This window comes from Nanorana parkeri, unplaced genomic scaffold (assembly GCF_000935625.1).
Source record: "Nanorana parkeri isolate BGI_ZX_2015 unplaced genomic scaffold, ASM93562v1 scaffold2277, whole genome shotgun sequence".
Lineage (NCBI taxonomy): Eukaryota > Metazoa > Chordata > Amphibia > Anura > Dicroglossidae > Nanorana > Nanorana parkeri.
The window spans coordinates 78,714-99,275 of record NW_017308545.1 but is presented as its reverse complement, the minus strand read 5'-3'; the positions used below and the strand labels follow the sequence as shown (position 1 = coordinate 99,275).

Sequence of the window (20,562 nt, the reverse complement as noted above, 5' to 3'; positions counted from 1 at the left end):
CCCCCGTTGTCCTCCCCTCTGCAAGCTAGTAGATGGACTTAATATAGTATATTATCTGGTCTAACATATGATATTAGTATTGTATAAACATGTTTACATGCTCTTTCTGGGAAATGATCATTCCCCTGATACAATTGCCATCTGGGTGGATTAGACTGGTAATTTGGGCTAAAGAATAAAAAGTTATGTTTTTTTCCAGTGCTGTATTCAACATTTGCTGAAGTTGTTTAAACTATTTCTAATATGTTAGATCACTTCTTAAAGTTTCCCAATTTTTAACACACAAAATCTCATGGCAGATTTTAATATACAGGTTCCCTTTTTGCTCCACCACTATTTCTATGAAAGCTTCCCTTTGCATGTTACCACCTTTTTATAGCAAACATGAATATACCTTTAAAATGCTACATGCAAAAGTTTAGTGTATGAGAAAACCAAACATGAAAGAAGGCTGTGAAAGTAGTTTGTGAACTGATAGCCCTGAACCGAAACCACATAAAACAATCTTAAGCACCTACAGAATAAATGCATACCCCCAACAGTATACTCTCAGATCATCACAAGCATCGCAGACTGAGCAGACATGAATGCCATTTGTCATCTACTGATTGTTGCAGTTACTCTGCAAACTGGAAATGGTACGTATTTTATAATATTCAAACATTCATAGGAATGTAATCTTTTATTATTTGTAAACATGGCTGTTTAAATCGTGACCTATTTGGTGAACCCCTGTTTTCTTGACTGCCTGGAGATGACTTCACCCTGATGTGTATTATCACCTTTAGATCAGAACAGAAATCCTCAATGAACCATTACTCTCCTGAGCATGATCAGTCAAGTGTAAAAGCTCCAAAATTTAGGATTGATGTCTGGGCTAGGAATGGAGCTGGAGATGTCAGCTCATTGGGTATATCTATTCAGTATGCATGGCTATCATTTAAATAACTAAAACATATTTTGTATACTGTATGTGCTGCAGTCATCAATGCTGACCCCCATTGCTTCCTGTTGATTACTGCCCTCTTTACTGTAGCAGGCTGATGCAAAACACTGCATCATTACAGCATACAGTAGACAATGGGTAAATGTACACATTTCCTACTTCCCAGATGGCATCCTATGGTCAAATTAGGCTGCAATTCTTACCCAAAATGAGTCATGCACTCCGCCTACTCACACCGTATATAGCATATGCTACTATTACTATCATAGCAAGGGTGTATCAATCAATTCTTCCATACACCACACGATCCATGCAATAAGAAACTGAAATCCGTTGTTAACAAAGGGCTCATTACACGAATGCGTTGGTGTGCATTTGTAAAAATTGAACATGCTGCATTCAAACACAGCACAATGTGATACAATGTGGGTGATTTACTAACCTAAACACACGCACGCACCAGGTGCGTGTGATTTTCACACAGCAAAACGTATTTATCAACCAAAAAGTCTCTAAAAGCATATTTCCACTAATGCCATATATGGAAAAATCATGCACATGATGCATATATAATGCTGCTTCACAGTTTAGACAAAAATGGTTAGCTCATGCATTTACATTCCTGCATTCATCAACGCAAGCAACACAACATAGAGCTAATTTACACAACATCACCTTGCAATTCATGCACAACCTGCTGGGTGTGTACACACTACAAAGGTGTCTAGATTCCACCAATAGATCATGCTGGGAGGGAACACACTACAGAGGTGTATACTTGTTCGTGGCATGTTTATAAGGTTAGTAAATCAACCCCAATGTGTCATAGCATGCTGTAATGCACATCAAGGAAATTTAGTAATAATGTAGTTTAGCACCTGCTGTGAAAAAGCCTGCACCTCAATGCAATTCATAAAAAAATGCACATGATTACAACACAATGCTTGACACTCATTAAATGCACTTCAGTTTACGTGTATTTACATCCTTTTTAGAGCACTGCATTGAATTAATTTGTATGCGTCTTGTCATTTGTGACTAAATTCCCTCTATCGTCCTTAATTGGGCCTATCTGCTCCTTTCTTACCTTTTTACTGTTTATATATTGGTAAAAAATATATATATTTTTTTACTATCTATGGCAACATGTTTTCGCACTCTATTTTAGCCGTCCGTATTTCTAGTTTGCATCTTTTATTGCTTTCTTTATAGTTGTGGAACGCCAATGCCGTCCCCTCTATCTTATATTTTATGAAATCCATTCGCTTTTCCTTTATGTGATGCTTTACAGTTTTATTCAGCCATACAGGTTTTGTTTTTGATCTTTTACTTTTATTAACCAATGGTATACATTTGGCAATTGCAATATGTAACGTGTTTTTAAAACATTCCCACTTTTGGTCCGTGTTTAGATTTTGAAAATTTTTTTCCCATTTGATGTCCCCCACTAGGTGGTGCAGTCTATCAAAGTTGGCCCTTCTGAAATTGAGGGTTTTTGTCCTACCAGCCCTCTTGCTTTTCCTATAATCAATACTGAAAGTGATCGCGTTGTGGTCACTATTGCCCAGAGTCTCCGCAACAACAATATCCTCAATTAACTCCGCATTATTAGTAATGATTAAATCTAGGATGGCATTTTTTCTAGTTGGGACCTCCACCATCTGGTCCATAAAGTTGTCTCTCAACATGTTCAAAAATCGACCCTCCTTGCTTGAACTTGAGGTTCCATTAGCCCAATTAATATCCGGGTTATTGAAGTCGCCCATCACGACTACATTGCCCTCCCTCCCCGCAATTCCAATTTCGGACTGAAGATGGGCCTCCCCCTCCTCCCCAATACTAGGAGGTTTGTAACAAATACCCACAATAAGTTTACGACTATCGTCCCTGGTATCCAGTTCTAGCCATAAGGATTCCACGTCTTCCCTACTGTTTGACGTGATATCATCCCTTATATGCGTATTTAGATTATTTTTAACATAAATGCATGTTTTTAACATAAATGCATACATAAATGCATAAATGCAATAAACAACAATGATGTGCTTAAAAGCTTGTGGCAAGAGATTGGGAGAGGCCCATTTTAGGTTCAGCATGACTTTGCACCTGTGCACAAAGCGAGCTCTGAAAGACTTGATTTGATGAGCTTGGTGTAGAGTAAAGGTGCCCATACACTTTACAACCCTCGCAAGACTTTTGTCTTGCGAGGGTTGTAAAGTACTTAAAAAAACGTACGATCTGCCCATCTTGGACAGGCAGATCGTACTTGCGATCATCGCAAGCCCGCCCCCCTGAGGGGCGGGCTTACGACGACCGCAATGAAGGCAGGCTTACGATGACTGCAAACGGGCTGTGTGCGCGTACGCACACCGGCCCGTTCGGCAGTTGGTGAACCAGCAGGCCACTAACTCGCAGAGAATCGTACGATTCCCGGCGGGTTTTCTAGCCTGCTGGTTCGACGGAAGACGTGCGCCCGTACAGTAGAAACGGCCGCACGCCTTCCATACACTGCACGATTCTCGTACGATCGCGGGATTTGCAGTGTATGGACACCTTAACTTGATCACTTACTTTAGCTCTACTTAAAGTGGACCTTTACCCCCTTTCACTAAAAATCACATTAGCGGCAGCTCTGGATGCTAATATTAAATTGTCTTGCATTCATTAGTTATAGAAACATATTTTCATTTTACTTACAAATAGAGTTCATCTACTACCTGGTCCACTTCTGGCACAAATTATGTAATGTGCCAAAGCATTGCATCCTGGGAAGGTTACATCAGCAGTGCATTGCTGGGAAATCTCCTCTCTAATCTCATGAAATATATCAAGGAAAGGCATTTTCCTCCTCTGAGATAATGTGCATGGTCACATGTCCTAATCACATGTGCCAGAGTTCCAGGAAGTAAAGGGAGATGGATTCATCTGAGCTTAGTAAAAATTGCCACTGTGAGAAGACTGGGGAAGAAAAGAAAAATAAGGTATGCAAAGAATAAAAAAATCAGCAATTATCTAGAAGTATCTGTTTGTAGACTGCTAATATAAACAGGAGGAGGAGGAGGAGGAGGAGGATCCTTCTTGGCAGACTTGCTTTTGGAATGGACTGTCCATTAAGCCCATATAGGTTTTTGGCCATTTAGTCTCATAAATTCGATATGCAGAAATGTGTAGTAATTTAATCTTTTGAATTATAGGTGTGTCTTTGAAAATTGTGGGTGGAAAGGAAGCTGGACTAAGGCCATACATGGCCCTCGTGAGAACCCCAGGAAAAACTTTTTGTGGGGGAACTTTAATTAAACCTGGATGGGTATTGACAGCAGCTGAATGCAGAGTGTAAGTAGTAATTAATATCTATATATGGCACATTTACAAAACGCAGGCCTCTCGTCATAGTTCATTTGTTGTGTCCATTGGATGCCTGGCAAAAAAGGCAAAGGGGCAAATTTCCCTTGGTCAAGCACATGCAAATAGTTCCTACAAATAGTTAAATCTCAGGAGGTGTATGCTGTCCCTTAGACTGTTGTCTGTTCCGTATAAATTAAAACTTTACTGATGCCGGGAAGTGATCCAACAGCAGACTTTCATACACAGCAGTGGTCCTGTGTATCTTTCTAAGGAACAGACAATGATCCAGGAGGTGAAATATAGCTCCTGAGATGTAACTATTTGAAACCCAGAAGATTATTACAAACTGATTTTTACTGGAGTTCTGCTTTAATGAGGCTGTAACTGTAGTGTAACTGTAACACATTACATTAAATATGCCCATAAACTTGCCGAATTTAGGCCACTTTTTAATGTACTGGCTGAAATTTGCACAGTGTGTGGGGCTGTCGGCTCCCCTTCAACCGGCATTCCTCGATCAGCTGATCAAAGGAGCCGGCTGGAAAATCTTCATGCAATCAGAGCCGGCAGCCAATGAGCTACCCGCTGTGATCGGGTATTCTGACAGGTGTCGGCGGCACCTGTCAGAATACAATGCAAACAGCAGCGATTCCTCGATCGACACGTTGTTTGTGCTGATGGAGGAATCAAATAAAGTTTTTTCGTTCAGCCCGCAGATTGAACTAGAAAAATTGACAGGATTATGGCCAGCCTAAGTCTTACAGCTGCTGTTTGCTTGATTGACAGAGGTTGTTACAAATGTGACAGTAGAACTGCTTGCTATTGATGTAAATGATAAAAATGGCATACCGTAATAATTTCCAGTGAGAAAAAAATATAATTCAAACAGAAGAGAAAATACTTAAGAACATTTGATATTGCCACATCAGTCTGGTTAATTCGCACAGGATGAATGCAAATTGTTTTTTTAGAACTAGACCCCAAAGAGTAAAAGACAAACTCTTTGTGCATTATAATGATGCCTGGTGGTCAACATCAGCAATAAAAAACACTACAACAGTTCATTTACTTAAACACTGATGCTTTTTCAAACCTACTTTCTTTTCTGCTAGCATTTGAAATTATGCAGATATTTAGATGTAGGGCATAAAGTATAAACATTTTATGAGCTAAAAGAAGAATGCACCCAAAATTGATACCTCATTATAGGTGGAACCTGGCACGCTGAGTCCCTGACTTCTTATACTGTATGCCTTGCACACACCAATAGCAAAATAATATAAACTTCAAAAGCCAGCTAGTAGAGTGGGATGCAGCAAATGTGCAGGCCCAGGAACACGTGCGCAAACAACACACCACTGGAGTCCAAACTGCTGGGTGGTTTAACGTGATGATATTTTTATACAAGTCTCTACATTGCATGTATAAGATAGACAATATGGAGAGAAGAGAGATAGAGGGATTCCAAAAGAGGGACAGTTGGGAATTATGACAAATAATAGTATAGCAAATGCATAGAAAAGACATCATTAAATGCTTTTACATGCTTAAAAATGTTGTCTTACAAGTTGGCTAAGTGCAGTTTGTGAATATGCACCTGTTTTGTTTTTTGTGATGGACCACACAAGTTTCTGACAGTGCTGGACACAGAAATCAAGTGTATGTGATGTATACTAAAGTCTAAATGATATGTTGGGCATTTTGTTTTATTGTACTGTAACAACTTTTAGATTTCCTGTTTCTTGAATCATTAAAGATAATTTTGAGTAAAGGTGAAACATCCTCCCAGCAAACATCACCTCTAAGTGAGAAGTTTCCAATGACAAGTGTGAAAACAACAAGCTAAAAATGAATGCATACGTTTCTTTCATTTTGACTTCCTCTGAGCTATAATACTGACATTCTTGCAGAAACTTCATTACAATTGCACTGTAGAACAAACTTAGATACTGCATAAATTACCTTCACTTTTAAAATTCATGCTGTTATTCCCATTGCAGTAGTGGAATTTATTGATTTTGTTGTCTTTTAATATAAAGAAAAATTGTAGTGAGAGGATATGGAGGTTCCATCACTAACCTCTATATCTGAAAATTCTGCTTCCCTGACTATCATGCTGTTCCAATGGTTTAAAGATTTCTGAGGGTTTAAAGATTTCTGAGGCTTTGATCTAGAACAAGTATGCAGATTCTGAGTTCTGACTTCAGGTTATGTAACCTGTACTTGTCCCAGGTTAGAAACTCAATGGGCCTGATTTATTGATTCAAGGTTCATAAGAAACTCAGTTAAGGTCCACATACTAATCTGCTAATTAGATTGCCATAACAGTTGTCAAATGTTAGAAGTGCATTGAGCTGTCATATAGATTTTAAGTCTGCATGCAAACTTGCTTTTGGGAACTCTCCATAGCACTGAACAAGGTTTATACAAAAATATTAGCACTATGGGGGCTAGTTGTCATTTTTTATTAATATGTAAAAAAAACATGATCTGCCAGCTCCCAGAGCTAACCAGCCCAGCACACCAGGTATGTGTGTTGGTACCTCCAAAACAAGTGGGCTGTACTGTACTGTACTGGTTCCTAATGTTAATGGCCAATGGGCTCTTCAGCATGGGGGGGGGTTTAAGAGCCACTTTCCTTCCCCCCATGAGTACCCCCAAACAGTTCAATGGTGATGGGGGTTGAGAAATGTAAATGAGTAAAAGCGCCACACCATTTAGAAAATTGTTTACTAATGTTACTAATATTTACGTTTCAGGTACCATCAGTGTCCGTACGTGTGCTATGGGGGTATATCTTTCTTTAGCAGGTACCAAGAGGAGGGCCATGGTCCCCCTCTCCACACTACTCAATCTAGGGGTAGAGCAATGAGGGGGATCCCAGAAGCAGCACAGTTTAAATTTTAAGGGACTCTGGGGGGGTATCTCTGTGTGATTGTGACATCACTGTCCATATCTGGTATTAGTCCTAATGTGAGCAAGTGCATTCTGTATATTTGGACTAATATGAAATATGGGCTATAGTGTAACACATGAGGAATTTAGCTGCTCTTAGTGTGTGGGTGGTATGTGTAAAAAAACAAAAGATAAAATCAATGTGAGTACCTGTGGGTGGTACATGTCAAAAACACAAACCGTGGGTGTAATGTATAATGCTATTACCTAGCTACCACCTAGTCATATAAGCCACAATAATACAAATTTGGGGTCAGGTTTGGGGAGATCAGTGACTTAGTATGTCCTGTTATCCAAACATGATTTGGATATCATTGTAAGGGAAAGGTCGGATTTCTTAATTGCGGATGTGCAAGTCCCAAGTATATTTCCTTAATAGCATAGGAATGTATCCCTGTTTTCAATTTATAGGCTCCTAGAGTTACATAGTTACATAGCATTTGAGGTTGAATAAAGACACATGTCCATCAAGTCCAACCAATTGTGTGTGTGTGTATAGATCCCTGAGTCATCTCGTTATTAGGAGTACTTGTACCCCTGTATATTACCGTTATGTACATGAAAATCATGTCCCCCCTTAATCTCCTTAGTTCCAGCGTGAACATATTTAAATTTAGTAACCATGTCTCATAGCTCTTGTCCTCCATCCCTTTGATGAGTTTGGTCGCCCTTCGCTGGACTTTCTCCAGTTCAAGGACATCCCCTCTGTGTACCGGTGCCCAAAACTGCACCGCATACTCCAGGTGGGGCCGAACCAGTGATGTATAGAGTGGCAAAATTGTAGACTTATCCCTGCAAAATATTCCCTTCTTGATGCAGGACAGGACTCTACTAGCTTTGCTTACCGCAACCTGGCATTGTAATCTATTATTGAGTTTATGGTCTACAGTGACCCCCAAATCTTTCTCCATTTCAGACTTCCCTAGCAGCATACCCATTATTGTATAACCCATTTGCTTGTTTTTTAACCCAAAGTGCATAACCTTGCATTTATCAACATTAAACCTCATCTGCCATAAAGTTGCCCACTCCCCTATTCTATCCAGGTCCTCTTGTAATGTTATACTATCTTGGTTTGTTTCTATAACCCTCCCAATTTTGGTATCGTCAGCAAACACTGAGATATCGCTGTGTAATCCGTCCCCGATGTCGTTAATAAACAGGCTGAAAAGCATCGGTCCCAGCACAGAACCCTGAGGCACACCGCTAATGACACTAGCCCAGTCTGAGAGGGCGCCATTTATTGATACTCTCTGTACCCGTTCCTTTAGCCAGTTCTCTATCCATGTACACACCCCTCCATCTATGCCCATAGCATAGAGGGCCAGAGGGGAACAACAAAGGTAGGAAGAGAAGACTGAAGCATATAGCTGTGTGTACAGAATAGCTGGCTTAGAGTAACCCTTCTGGCTTTACAAGTGTAGGGAACTGTTCTTTTATACACTTTCTGTGGTTTTGTTTACATTAACCAGTTGACATCCGCGGTGTTAAACCCCCTTCCCATCCAGGCCATTTTTCAGTATTCAGCGCTGCGGTACTTTGACTGACATTTATTCCGTCATGCAGCGCTGTACTGAAATGAATTTTATACCCTTTTTTGGGGACAGATAGAGCTTTCTTTTGGTGGTATTTATTCACCACTGGGGTTTTTATTTTTTTACTATATTAAGGAAAAATCACCGAAATGTAAAAAAAAAAACAGTTTCCCCTATATTAAATGATAAAACATTTATTATTACCCAATTTTTTGGTAAAATATAAAAGACGGGGTCACGTCGGGTAAATGGTATAGGTGCACCATTCTTATAGGACATATGATCATTTTATTTGTCATTCCTGAATGTTCGTGTTTGTATCGTATGTAACATTATCTGTTTGATCTATATAAAGCTTGCATTATATATATATTGGTGTGACTACATATATTTCTGGTAGAAATCTATACTGGGAGCAGTAGTACTTCTGCTTTTAGTTATCTTGTATAAGTCACTAGTAAATTTCCTAGGAAGGGAGCACCTACTCATAAGCAGGAGTATATACTGTCCAATGACAGACCAAAGTGGCCTAGTTTTCCAGGTGCATTGTAGAGTACTTAGCATAGTGGTGCTTGCCATATGTATCCAGTGCAAGGTGTGGATGTGTCACAAGCCAGGGAAATTTATATAGTGAAACAATGCAAAAGCAGAGTTTACCTTCATTAAAAACTGCATGTCAAACTTGTCAGTAGACCTGGAAATATAGGTAGCTGAAGTCATAAATCCACTTTTAATGTAAAATGTAACCTTTCCCAACCCACTCCCTCTTCTTGAGAATATCTATTGGTCCTGGCAGAATGTGACAGGCAGCCTCACTAGCTCGTAGAGAGGGTTGGAGGAGAGAAGGTCGGGTCCAATGCCATTTTGAAAGAAATGGACATCTGCATTTAACTGTAGCTGCCAATATCTCCAGATCTACGGACAATGCTGACATACAGTTTTCAGTATCTGTAACCTAATCCTATACATTTTTCATCAGCCACTCAAAGTGGCTCACACAGGTTTATGGCAAGCTTTCTTTAAGAAACTGATTTTGGTTAGCTGTAAATAATTGCTTTTGGAAAGTGTGATCGGGTTATGACCTAGTTTTCACGTAATTAGGGGTGGAGACAGTGGCGGATCCAGGGGGGCGGGAGTGGGCAACGGGGCAATTGCCCCCCCCCGAGATTAGTGCAGCTCCTGTCCCGACTCTTGCATCCACGGCCAGCCACCCGCAGTGTGTAGTGACAGCTGTCCCTCCTCCGTGTCACAGACTTTACAATGAACTGCAGTAGTAAAGTCTGTGACACGGAGGAGGGACAGCTGTATGTTCCGACCAGGGATTGGCAAGGTCTCCGTGACTGCTTCTTGCTGGGTCCGCCGCGGTCGTACAAAAAAATGGTACGTCCCGGGCCGATCCCCCTGTCCATATGCCATTTTGGTACGTTCCTGCCCACGTGACGTGCAGGAAGGTAATTTTTTTTTCTTTTCTTGGGATGGCCACGGAACGGGCAACAGGAAAGGATAAGCAAGTGCAGTGGGGGCTGAGCTGCAGAGCCTGAGGCTGTTTTTCACTGCACTGGTAAGCCAGCAGAGGGCTGGGGGAGGGAACAGCAGCAGCTGACCTGAGTGAGTCTGGGACTGGCTGGGGGGAAGGCTGCTGCTGCAGCTGAGACTTGGTGTCCTGGGGCTGAGTTTTTATGGCCCACGCTGGTGCGTTCTGCAGAGGTCACAGAAAGGCCTTGTTCACACCGAAAAAGCGTGTGCGTTCAAGAGCGGTAGCTGCTGGAACGCACCGCGATCGCTGTCAAACTTCCCCCCGCCTTTTGGGGCGGGAGGGGGCGTGGTAGTGCATTGAATTCAATGGCACCGCTTCCACGCCCGTCCACGCCCGCAGTGCAATTGAACGCCTCACAAAACTTTGCCAGCGTTCGGTTCCACTGCAAACGCAAAAAATAGGGCTTGCCCTATTTTTTGCGTTTGCAGTTAGGCCTTGTTAACACCTAAAGCGTGTGCGTTCAAGAGCGGTAGCGGCTGGAACGCACCGCGATTGCTGAGAAACTTCCCCTTGCGTTTTGGGGCGGGAGGGGGCGTGGCATTGTATTCAATGGCACCGCTTCCACGCCCGTCCACGCCCGCAGTGCAATTGAACGCCTCACAAAACTTTGCCAGCGTTCCGTTCCACTGCAAACACAAAAAATATGCAACGCAAAGTTTTGCGAGGCGTTCAATCACATGGCTTGTGGGGGGGCATGGAAGCGGTGTCATTGAATTAAATGCACCGCCACGCCCCCTCTCACCCCAAAAGGCGGGTGTAAGTTTCACAGCGATCGCGGTGCGTTTTAGCAGCTACCGCTCTAGAACGCACACGCATTCGATGTGAACAAGCCCTAAAAGCAAGCAGCTGGCCTGGTGCCCAAGGCTGAATAGGGGCCCGACGCTGTGGTGGCGGTGGGTAAAGCCTTTGCAGAGGACAGCAGCTGTCCTCTGTAAAGGCTTCCCCCACCACAGCGTCGGACCCCTATTCAGCCTTTGGCACCAGCTGCTACTGTACTGATCTCTGCACATTCTTCCCCCACCCCAACGTCGGACCCCTATTTAGCCTTTGGCACCAGCTGCTTGCTGCTACTGTGCTGATTCTGCATCAGCACAGTTGCAGCAAGCAGCTGGTGCCCAAAACTGAATAATAGGGGCCCGACACTGAGGTGGGGAGAGAGGGGAAGCCTTTGCAGAGATCAGTACAGTAGCAGCCATTCGCTGGCCTGGTGCCCAAGGCTGAATAGGGGCCCGACATAGGGGAAGCCAAAGGCTTCCCCTACCCCAGCATTGGGCCCAATTCATTCTTGGGGACCAGCTGATTGCTACTACTGTGCTGATTCTGCAACAGTTGCAGCAAGCAGCTGGTGCCCAAAACTGAATAATATGGGCCTGACGCTGGGGTGGGGGAAGCCATTGCAGAGATCAGTACAGTAGCAGCAATTAGCTGGCCTGGTGCCCAGGGATGAATAGGGGCCCAACGTGGGGGTGGGGAAAGTCTTTGCAGAGCACAGCTGCTGTCCTCTGCAAAGGCTTCCCCCACCTCAGCATCGGGCCCTTTATTCAGTCTTGGGCACCAGCTGCTTGCTGCTACTGTGCTGATTCTACAACAGTAGCAGCAAGCAGCTGGTGCCCAAAACTGAATGATAGGGGCCCGACGTTGAGGTGGGGTGGGGGGAAGTCTTTGCAGAGGACAAAGCATCCCTCTGTCTCCCATATCTAAAAAAATGTAAGCTTTTTGTAATATATGTTGGAATGCCCTGAGTCTGACTAAATACCGCACTGCCCACCAGAGAGCCCTGCACCGACCACCAGAGAGCCATCCTGAGACCCTGGAGACACGAGGCTGTGATCCTGAAGCAACACAGAGTATGTAGCTTCATATCTTTCTGCATTACTGTATAATGTGTTGCTGGGATCTGTAGTCCTCTATAGTTGGTGCTGTATAATGTGTTGCTGGGATTTGTAGTCTTTTAGAGTCAGTGGTATTCCGCGTTGGTGTAAATAGCATTGCTGAGATTTGTAGTCCTCTATAGTCGGTGGTATTCTGCATTGCTGTATAATGTTTTGCTTGGATTTGTAGACTTCTATAGCTGGTGATATTATTCTGCATTGTTGTATAATATATTGCTGGGATTTGTAGTCCTCTATAGCTGATGCTATTCTGCATTGTTGTGTAATCAGGGGTGTGGAATTATTTTTTTAAAAACAACTTGTCCAAGGGATAAAGCGGGGGCCGAATCTACTTGGCCTTCATGACAATCTACTTGTCCCAATACAAAAAAATTGTTTTCATCAAAACTAAGGATGCACCAATGCCGGTTTTTCGGTATCAAGTGCGAGTACCGATATTTTGCTTTTGGTACTCGCCGATACTGAATAAGAATACCGGTGCTTCCACTGGCATGGAGCAGGCTTCCCGGGTAATCAGGAAGCCGGCAGCGGGTAATGACATGCCGCCCGGCTTCCTGATTGCCAGGGAAGCCGGCTGCATGTTGTTTGGCCTGCTTAATTGTAGTTGGCTGGGAAACCGTCTTAAATAAAATATTAACCATTCTGTAAGCAAAACTTAATTTTCTGGCACTGCCCCTCCCGAGAATAGACTCTGGATCCGCCCCTGGGTGGAGATGCATATCAGAGACTTCAGATGAGTGCGGTTTTCTGGATTTCAGGCTCTGGTCTAGAATGCCCCAAGGTCTAAACTTTAGGTAGAATGTATATTTGTATATAAAGTAAAAATTGTTGTTACATTTATACCTACTATTCCCATGTTTCTTGCCTGGTACTTGTTGCATAGTTTTCAATTTTGTTATAAATGGAACTCTTTAATAATAGTTTGTATTCATTTGTGAGTTTGAATGTGGGAATAACACCTGCGTGTGAAGTTTCATTCAGTTATATCCAACTCTTTGCAATTCTATGGGCCAGCTCTGACCATGACTGATACACTTCAAAGCCTTTTTCCATAGAATTTTCATGGACATTTTTTTTTAAGAGTCACCCAGTCTTTCCTTAACCCTTTACAAATTACTCAGCCAGGGACTGCCATACTAAATGTGATAAAACATATGCATAGCCAATTTGTACACACATACTAGGGCCAATTCAGACAGAAACCAATTAACCTACCAGCAAGTGTTTGGAGTATAGAAGGATATCAGAGTACCCAGAGGAAACCAAAGAGAGCTCCTCATGGATAGTGTCACATAACTTGGTGTGAGTCTGAATTGACGAGGAAGGCCTCCTCCTGCAGCTCTCATCTGAGTACCCCTGGAGATGGAACAGAATGATTACAGACTGAGAGAGGCATAAGTGCCGGAGGCTGATGCTGTACACGGCAGGGTAGATGGTGCAGAGATCTGGATGCTGGACGTGGCACAAGAAGGTGACCATCAGATGAGGATGTTAGCAGCGAAGGGTTAGCACCAGGACAAGCAGATGAAGCAGAGTTGGAGACTGACCAGGTTGGTAACTTGCAGGCAGGTGAAGTACAAAATCAAGAAGCAGGGCAAAGTCAGAAGGCAAACCGAGTCAGCAACTTGCGGGCAGAGCAGTACCAAATCAGAATCCAGAAGAATGGTCAGTGGGTAAGCCGGGGTCAGAAGGTAGGCAGGTGACTGCAGGATCAGGAAACAAGCCAGGTCAAATACAGATTCAGGCACAGAGTCAGACAATAGCATATGGAACAGCTGAAGATCTCTCACCAATGTGCAAGTGCAACAAGCATCCTTAAATAGCCCATTCGGCAGGAATGTGCGTGTGCACGTCAGCGCATGCGTGCTGTGGCTTGCGGATGCGCGCACTGCTCCGTGCATATGCAATATTGGCACCATAAAGCTTTCTTCACGCATATTTATGCGCAATGGGTCGTGCATGAGTACGTGCAGAGGCTGCACTATGGACACTGACTGAACTTCCCTGACAGATGGGGTCCTGTTCAAGATTCAAACCAAGAACACCCAGTGCCGCCAGGCACAAGTGCTAAGCACTTGGTCGCTGTACCACCCTGTGGGTGAAGAGGGTATTTTTACCAATTTGCATTTATAACAATCTGCATTGACTAAGGTTGTTGGAGGCTGAAATTCTATGACATGATTGTTGGAATGCGTTACATACATTTGGAATAATCACTGTGTGCCTGTTTACTGCTTATGGTTTGGGCTTCAGCGGTGCACTGCAGGTTCTGGACTTCCTATTTAGATTGAGGGTAGAGTGGGTATTAGGATTACACATTGTGCAACTAGCACACTCTACCCCTCAAACTAAATAGGGCTACTGCATTAAATCTCTGAAAACCTCTTCAATCTGCTCTTACTCAAAAATGGTAACATATTGGGTATTGAGCACCTGTAGTTCTAATTTTCACTAAAACTGGGTGTAGTGTTACCTTTTTTATTCTTCTATGTTAGCTTACTGGAAGCTCAAACAGAAGGTAACAGAACTAAATTTGTGAATGAAGTAGATATTTTAGTTTATTTTGTGTTTAATGATTGGGAATATACAGTAATTGAAACAATGTATCAGACTGGTTTGTCCCAGGAACAGTTTCTTCCTCTGCGTTTCCTGTAGTTAGTCTCCAGAATCCAGAACAGGCCATACAACTCATCAATGTGAGGAGGAGTCACTCTAAAAAATTATATATTTTAATTATACAGGATTTTACTATTCAAGAATACATTCTGTAAAATTATGACTCTTTCTAACTTTTAGGTATAAATATTAATATATTTAGATATATATTATCTTTTTGATGTCAGAAGGCAAACCGAGTCAGCAACTTGCGGGCAGAGCAGTACCAAATCAGAATCCAGAAGAATGGTCAGTGGGTAAGCCGGGGTCAGAAGGTAGGCAGGTGACTGCAGGATCAGGAAACAAGCCAGGTCAAATACAGATTCAGGCACAGAGTCAGACAATAGCATATGGAACAGCTGAAGATCTCTCACCAATGTGCAAGTGCAACAAGCATCCTTAAATAGCCCATTCGGCAGGAATGTGCGTGTGCACGTCAGCGCATGCGTGCTGTGGCTTGCGGATGCGCGCACTGCTCCGTGCATATGCAATATTGGCACCATAAAGCTTTCTTCACGCATATTTATGCGCAATGGGTCGTGCATGAGTACGTGCAGAGGCTGCACTATGGACACTGACTGAACTTCCCTGACAGATGGGGTCCTGTTCAAGATTCAAACCAAGAACACCCAGTGCCGCCAGGCACAAGTGCTAAGCACTTGGTCGCTGTACCACCCTGTGGGTGAAGAGGGTATTTTTACCAATTTGCATTTATAACAATCTGCATTGACTAAGGTTGTTGGAGGCTGAAATTCTATGACATGATTGTTGGAATGCGTTACATACATTTGGAATAATCACTGTGTGCCTGTTTACTGCTTATGGTTTGGGCTTCAGCGGTGCACTGCAGGTTCTGGACTTCCTATTTAGATTGAGGGTAGAGTGGGTATTAGGATTACACATTGTGCAACTAGCACACTCTACCCCTCAAACTAAATAGGGCTACTGCATTAAATCTCTGAAAACCTCTTCAATCTGCTCTTACTCAAAAATGGTAACATATTGGGTATTGAGCACCTGTAGTTCTAATTTTCACTAAAACTGGGTGTAGTGTTACCTTTTTTATTCTTCTATGTTAGCTTACTGGAAGCTCAAACAGAAGGTAACAGAACTAAATTTGTGAATGAAGTAGATATTTTAGTTTATTTTGTGTTTAATGATTGGGAATATACAGTAATTGAAACAATGTATCAGACTGGTTTGTCCCAGGAACAGTTTCTTCCTCTGCGTTTCCTGTAGTTAGTCTCCAGAATCCAGAACAGGCCATACAACTCATCAATGTGAGGAGGAGTCACTCTAAAAAATTATATATTTTAATTATACAGGATTTTACTATTCAAGAATACATTCTGTAAAATTATGACTCTTTCTAACTTTTAGGTATAAATATTAATATATTTAGATATATATTATCTTTTTGATTATTTTTAGAGACAGAACGACAACTGTTGACCTTGGTGTTCGCTCAATAAAGGCAACAAGAGAAAAACAGAGACAGCAATTTACAGTTATAAAATCAATTACACATCAGAAATATAACACGAAGAAACATATTAATAATCTCCAGCTTCTACAGGTAAATATACCAAAACATGTTTTTCTGTGCTCAAGAAATACTGTAGCAGGCATTTAAAGTTATGTTCCAATTGAAATTGTATATTAAGCCGTGAGACAGGGACGGAAATACCGCCTGTGCGGCCGCACGGGGGCCTGAGACTGTGGGGGGGCCCAGTGAGATCAGGATTACGTTAAAACGTGTGACCATGTGACCAGTCACACATTCTAACGTAGTCACAAACTTTGATAGAACACCGCCATCAGGGGGGTACGGCCGGTACCCATGTGAGCGGTCTGGGCAGCTGGGCACCGTCTTAGGAGGGGGCCCAAGATAAAATCTTGCACCAGGGCCCTTTGGTTATTAGGTACGCCACTGCCGTGAGATGCATTCACCTACAGCCTCTCCTGTGCAAAATGGTACCTCCACATAGTGTCTGTAAGTGTCATTGAGGAATATGAAGTAACAATGTATTTTTACAGTGCATTTACTGTTTCATTCATACGCATATTAAAGGGATGACCTTTGGTCTACATGTGACATCAGCAAAAACTTAAACCTTGCAATATATAAATATATATATTAGGGATGCACCGATACCAATTGGTATCGGTATCGCTGCCGAAACCGAGTATTTGGGTAAGTACTCATACTTGCCCAAATGCTCCTGATGCCTTTCAGGAAGCCAGGTGACGAGTCATTACACACTGCCCGGCTCCATGCTCCCTCGTCACCAGGAAGCCGGGAGGTGGGTAATGAGCTAGTGACGAGGGAACATGGAAACGGCTTCCCGGTTAATCAGGAAGCCGGGCGGCGAGTCATTACACGACGCATGGCTTCCTTAATGGGACTTCCAGTATCTGTATTCAGTATTGGCGAGTACCGAGAAAAAAATATCAGTACTGTACTTGGTTAATATTAATTTAAATAACATATGCTCCTATTTAAAGGACAACTAACGTGAATAATAACTGCGGCTGTAAATACAACTATTGAGGCAGCACAAACACTTTTATTTCTGAAAGCATTCTTACTTTACAGCATTACAGCACACCTGCCTAAAACGTTTGCTCAGTACTGTATATATTTTGGGCTTGGGTTTAGAAACACTTTAAGCATACAAAGAAATTTACATCCCTTATTTCTACTGTAATTAACTTTTTATATCATCTTTAAGTTGTCAGGCACAGCAAATTTAACAAAAGATGTGAATGTCGTACGTTTTCCTGAGACATTTCCAGAAGTTAAACCTGGCAGCGTCTGTGGTATAGCTGGATGGGGGAAGACCAATAACAAAAATTCTTACAATTCAGACAAGCTAATGGAGGCAAGAGTGACGGTTATAGACAGGAAGAAATGTGTTAATCAGTGGAAGCCAACAGTTCAGATCACAAAGGACATGGTATGCACCAGCGGGAAAGAAGCATCAATGGGATTCTGTAATGTGAGTATAAAATGAATACAAAAAAATGTGCAAACAATGGATCGGGCAGCAATTGCACTTGTATTTGGGCACTCTTGCACTAGGTCACTATATACTGTAGAATGGTAATCTTCATATACTGTATGTATACAGGTTCAGAGCACACTACTGTAGTTAAAATAAAACTTTATTGACTTTGGAGAACTTTATTTATTTTAGGTTTATACATTTGATACTATTTTGTAACTTTTAACTTTTTATAAAAAATATATAATAAAGATCTAAATCTAAAGGAAGCCCATTGGCGGTAGGGAGTGAATAAGGAGGAGTTGCTGCTCTGATTTATTCACTTATGGCTCTAAAGTTCAGCAAGAACTATTTAAGTAGGTAAACAACAGCTTCTTTTAGGAAAGTTAATAATGTACAAAGCCTACCACCTGCTGGCTGGATATGAATGCAAACGATTTTCATATACAATATTTCATAAATGGTGAACCTGCAAAAAACACATGCCCTGTCCTTCCATTGCTACACACATTTTCATATGATATATGACATAGCCATGGTGAGATAGCCATGGTCGTCACCCACACTGAACTTTAAACATGTATGACTTTTTTCATCTCTATTACATGGAGGATTGTTGGGACTAATAGTTAACCCCTTCCCGACCTCTGACAGGATTATTCCATTACGGTCACTTCCTTGACGTCCGGTGACGGAATAATCCTGTCATGCAGTACAATGAGTGCTGGTCCAGCGCTCATTGAGTTAATGCTGTTGCTGGGTCTCTCGGTGTCCGAGACAGATCCTAAACAGCAATTTAGGTGGTCCCAGCAGAGAGGTAATCGCTATAATCACCGTGCTGTGACAGCCACTGAGCAGGCTTTCAACTCACTGTGTTGTGGAGCTGGAAGCTGGCTTAGTGTGCAAAGTATCTCTGAGCAGAATACAGTATCTCCTCAGAATACTTAGTATCAAAAGCCCCTGTAAATAAAAAAATAAACGTTTAGTGCCCCCAGTTTTAAAAAATTTAAACCTTTTTTAAAGTTTTTAAAATGTAAAAAAAGAAAAAGTTTAAAAAGTAAAAAAAAAAAAATTTAATACAAAAAATGAGAAAATATAGTGCCGAGGAGGCTATTAAAGTTAGGAGACAAACAAACCACATTCTAAAATTGTTCCACATTCTGATAGTATTTCACTCCTTGTACTTTGTGACCTATAACTCTCAAAATAAACTGAAATCCCAGACATGTGATATACCCTATAAATCAGGACAAATAAAATAGCAATTGCAATAGCCAATAGCAGGCTGGTTATTGAAACCTCGCCCACTGAGCGGAGGAGCGGACCTGAGAGAGAAAATTCTCTCTCAGGTCCGTTCCTCTGCTGAGTGGGATGGTGCAATAGCCAGCCTGCTATTGGCTATTGCAATTTGCCAGTTGCTTTAGAGTGCTTATTGCTTGAATGCTGGTTAATGGGGAGTTTATTGTACTCACCTGAACCGCTGAGCTGGCTGCTTGCTCCTCCGGTCTCTGAAGGCTCTCTCCTCCTACGCTGCAGCATTGTAATGTTCCTCGGCATCCTCACGTCTATACACAGTGCATAGAATGTGATGATTTACGGGACTTTGGACTGCTGTAGCAGAGGGGGGAGAGGCTGGATGGATCGGTCTAAGAGCAAGCCAGCTCCTTGGATCGTATGAAGATAACTTTTTTCTTTTAAGCACCTAGAGAAAAACGAGCAGTTAACCCTTGCAGTGCGGGGGTAGCCCCACTGCAAGGGTTAATAAAAGTTTTGCCTGAAGTTCTTCTTCAACACGATGGAGATAAGGATGTTTGTGTTTTCTTCATAGCTCACATGAAGTAATAAGGACACTGCACTTCTGATAAGATCAACATTTATTTTTTGTACTTGCTGAAAATGTTTTAGCCTGAAAAAAGAAAACGAACGCAACCGCTACATCTAAAGAGTGGTGGGCTGCAATATGTTACATTTTGTTTTCGGATTTAGTTTGGCATTCAGAAAATATATAATGTTGGGGGGTTTTACGTCATTTTCAGGCCTAAAATGTGGAATATAACATGGGTGCAAAAATTGAAAAAAGGGCCTCAGTCATGAAGGGGGTTAATAAATTGCTTTAATAAATTGCTCAGGTAATCCTACTGCAAATAAAAAAGTGTCACCTCCTGTGTGATTCCTTAAACTATTATTGTTCTTAAAATGGCTGTGTTTTCATTTCAGGGTGATGGCGGAGGTCCATTATTGTGTGGAGGCTTCCTAAAGGGTATTATGTCTTTCGGGTCTCTGCTGTGTGGAATTCCAAATGGGGCTGATGTCTCCACTCGGCTGACTAAAGACTACATGAAGTGGATCAACAAGGAAACCAAGAAAAGACCATAGATCCTTCCTTTTACCTTTTCTTTCATATGCATTACTGAATGCAATTTTTTCAAAGGGTCAGCCAACCCAATATTTTAGTTATATGCAGTTTCAGCCACTTTGCATGTCTCTTGTGAACTCCAGAATATCCCCATCATAGTTGTTAGCTTTGTTCCCATACAGCCTGGAGTATACCTCTTCCTGCTTATGTGTGGTGCTGCTCATCCTGTTGCTTTCCATAAAATAAAACAAATATAGCAAAATGATTAAATGGTCTATAAGTTTCCTTTTTCATTGTGAAATAGACATCCAGTAACCATCAAACCCAATAATGCAA

The 20,562-nt window shown here is 42.0% G+C and overlaps 1 protein-coding gene across 1 annotated transcript; it reads left to right on the top strand.

Moving 5' to 3' along the window:
- The first annotated feature begins 554 nt into the window (after window positions 1-554).
- Window positions 555-20,293, top strand: LOC108801282 (granzyme A-like). The gene is made up of 5 exons (XM_018573216.1): window positions 555-638; window positions 4,141-4,279; window positions 16,297-16,441; window positions 17,598-17,864; window positions 20,088-20,293. Exons 1-5 carry the CDS (start codon window positions 584-586, stop codon window positions 20,244-20,246), a joined length of 765 nt encoding a protein of 254 aa, XP_018428718.1. The 5' UTR covers window positions 555-583; the 3' UTR covers window positions 20,247-20,293.
- The last annotated feature ends 269 nt before the right edge of the window (window positions 20,294-20,562 follow it).

Excerpts from the sequence above, each read along its gene's own strand:
- LOC108801282 (XM_018573216.1), top strand. The coding sequence starts at position 584 with ATGAATGCCATTTGTCATCTACTGATTGTTGCAGTTACTCTGCAAACT. Across the intron at positions 16,442-17,597 it reads ATAATCTCCAGCTTCTACAG|TTGTCAGGCACAGCAAATTT; the intron begins GTAAATATACCA and ends ATCATCTTTAAG. Across the intron at positions 17,865-20,087 it reads CATCAATGGGATTCTGTAAT|GGTGATGGCGGAGGTCCATT; the intron begins GTGAGTATAAAA and ends TTTTCATTTCAG.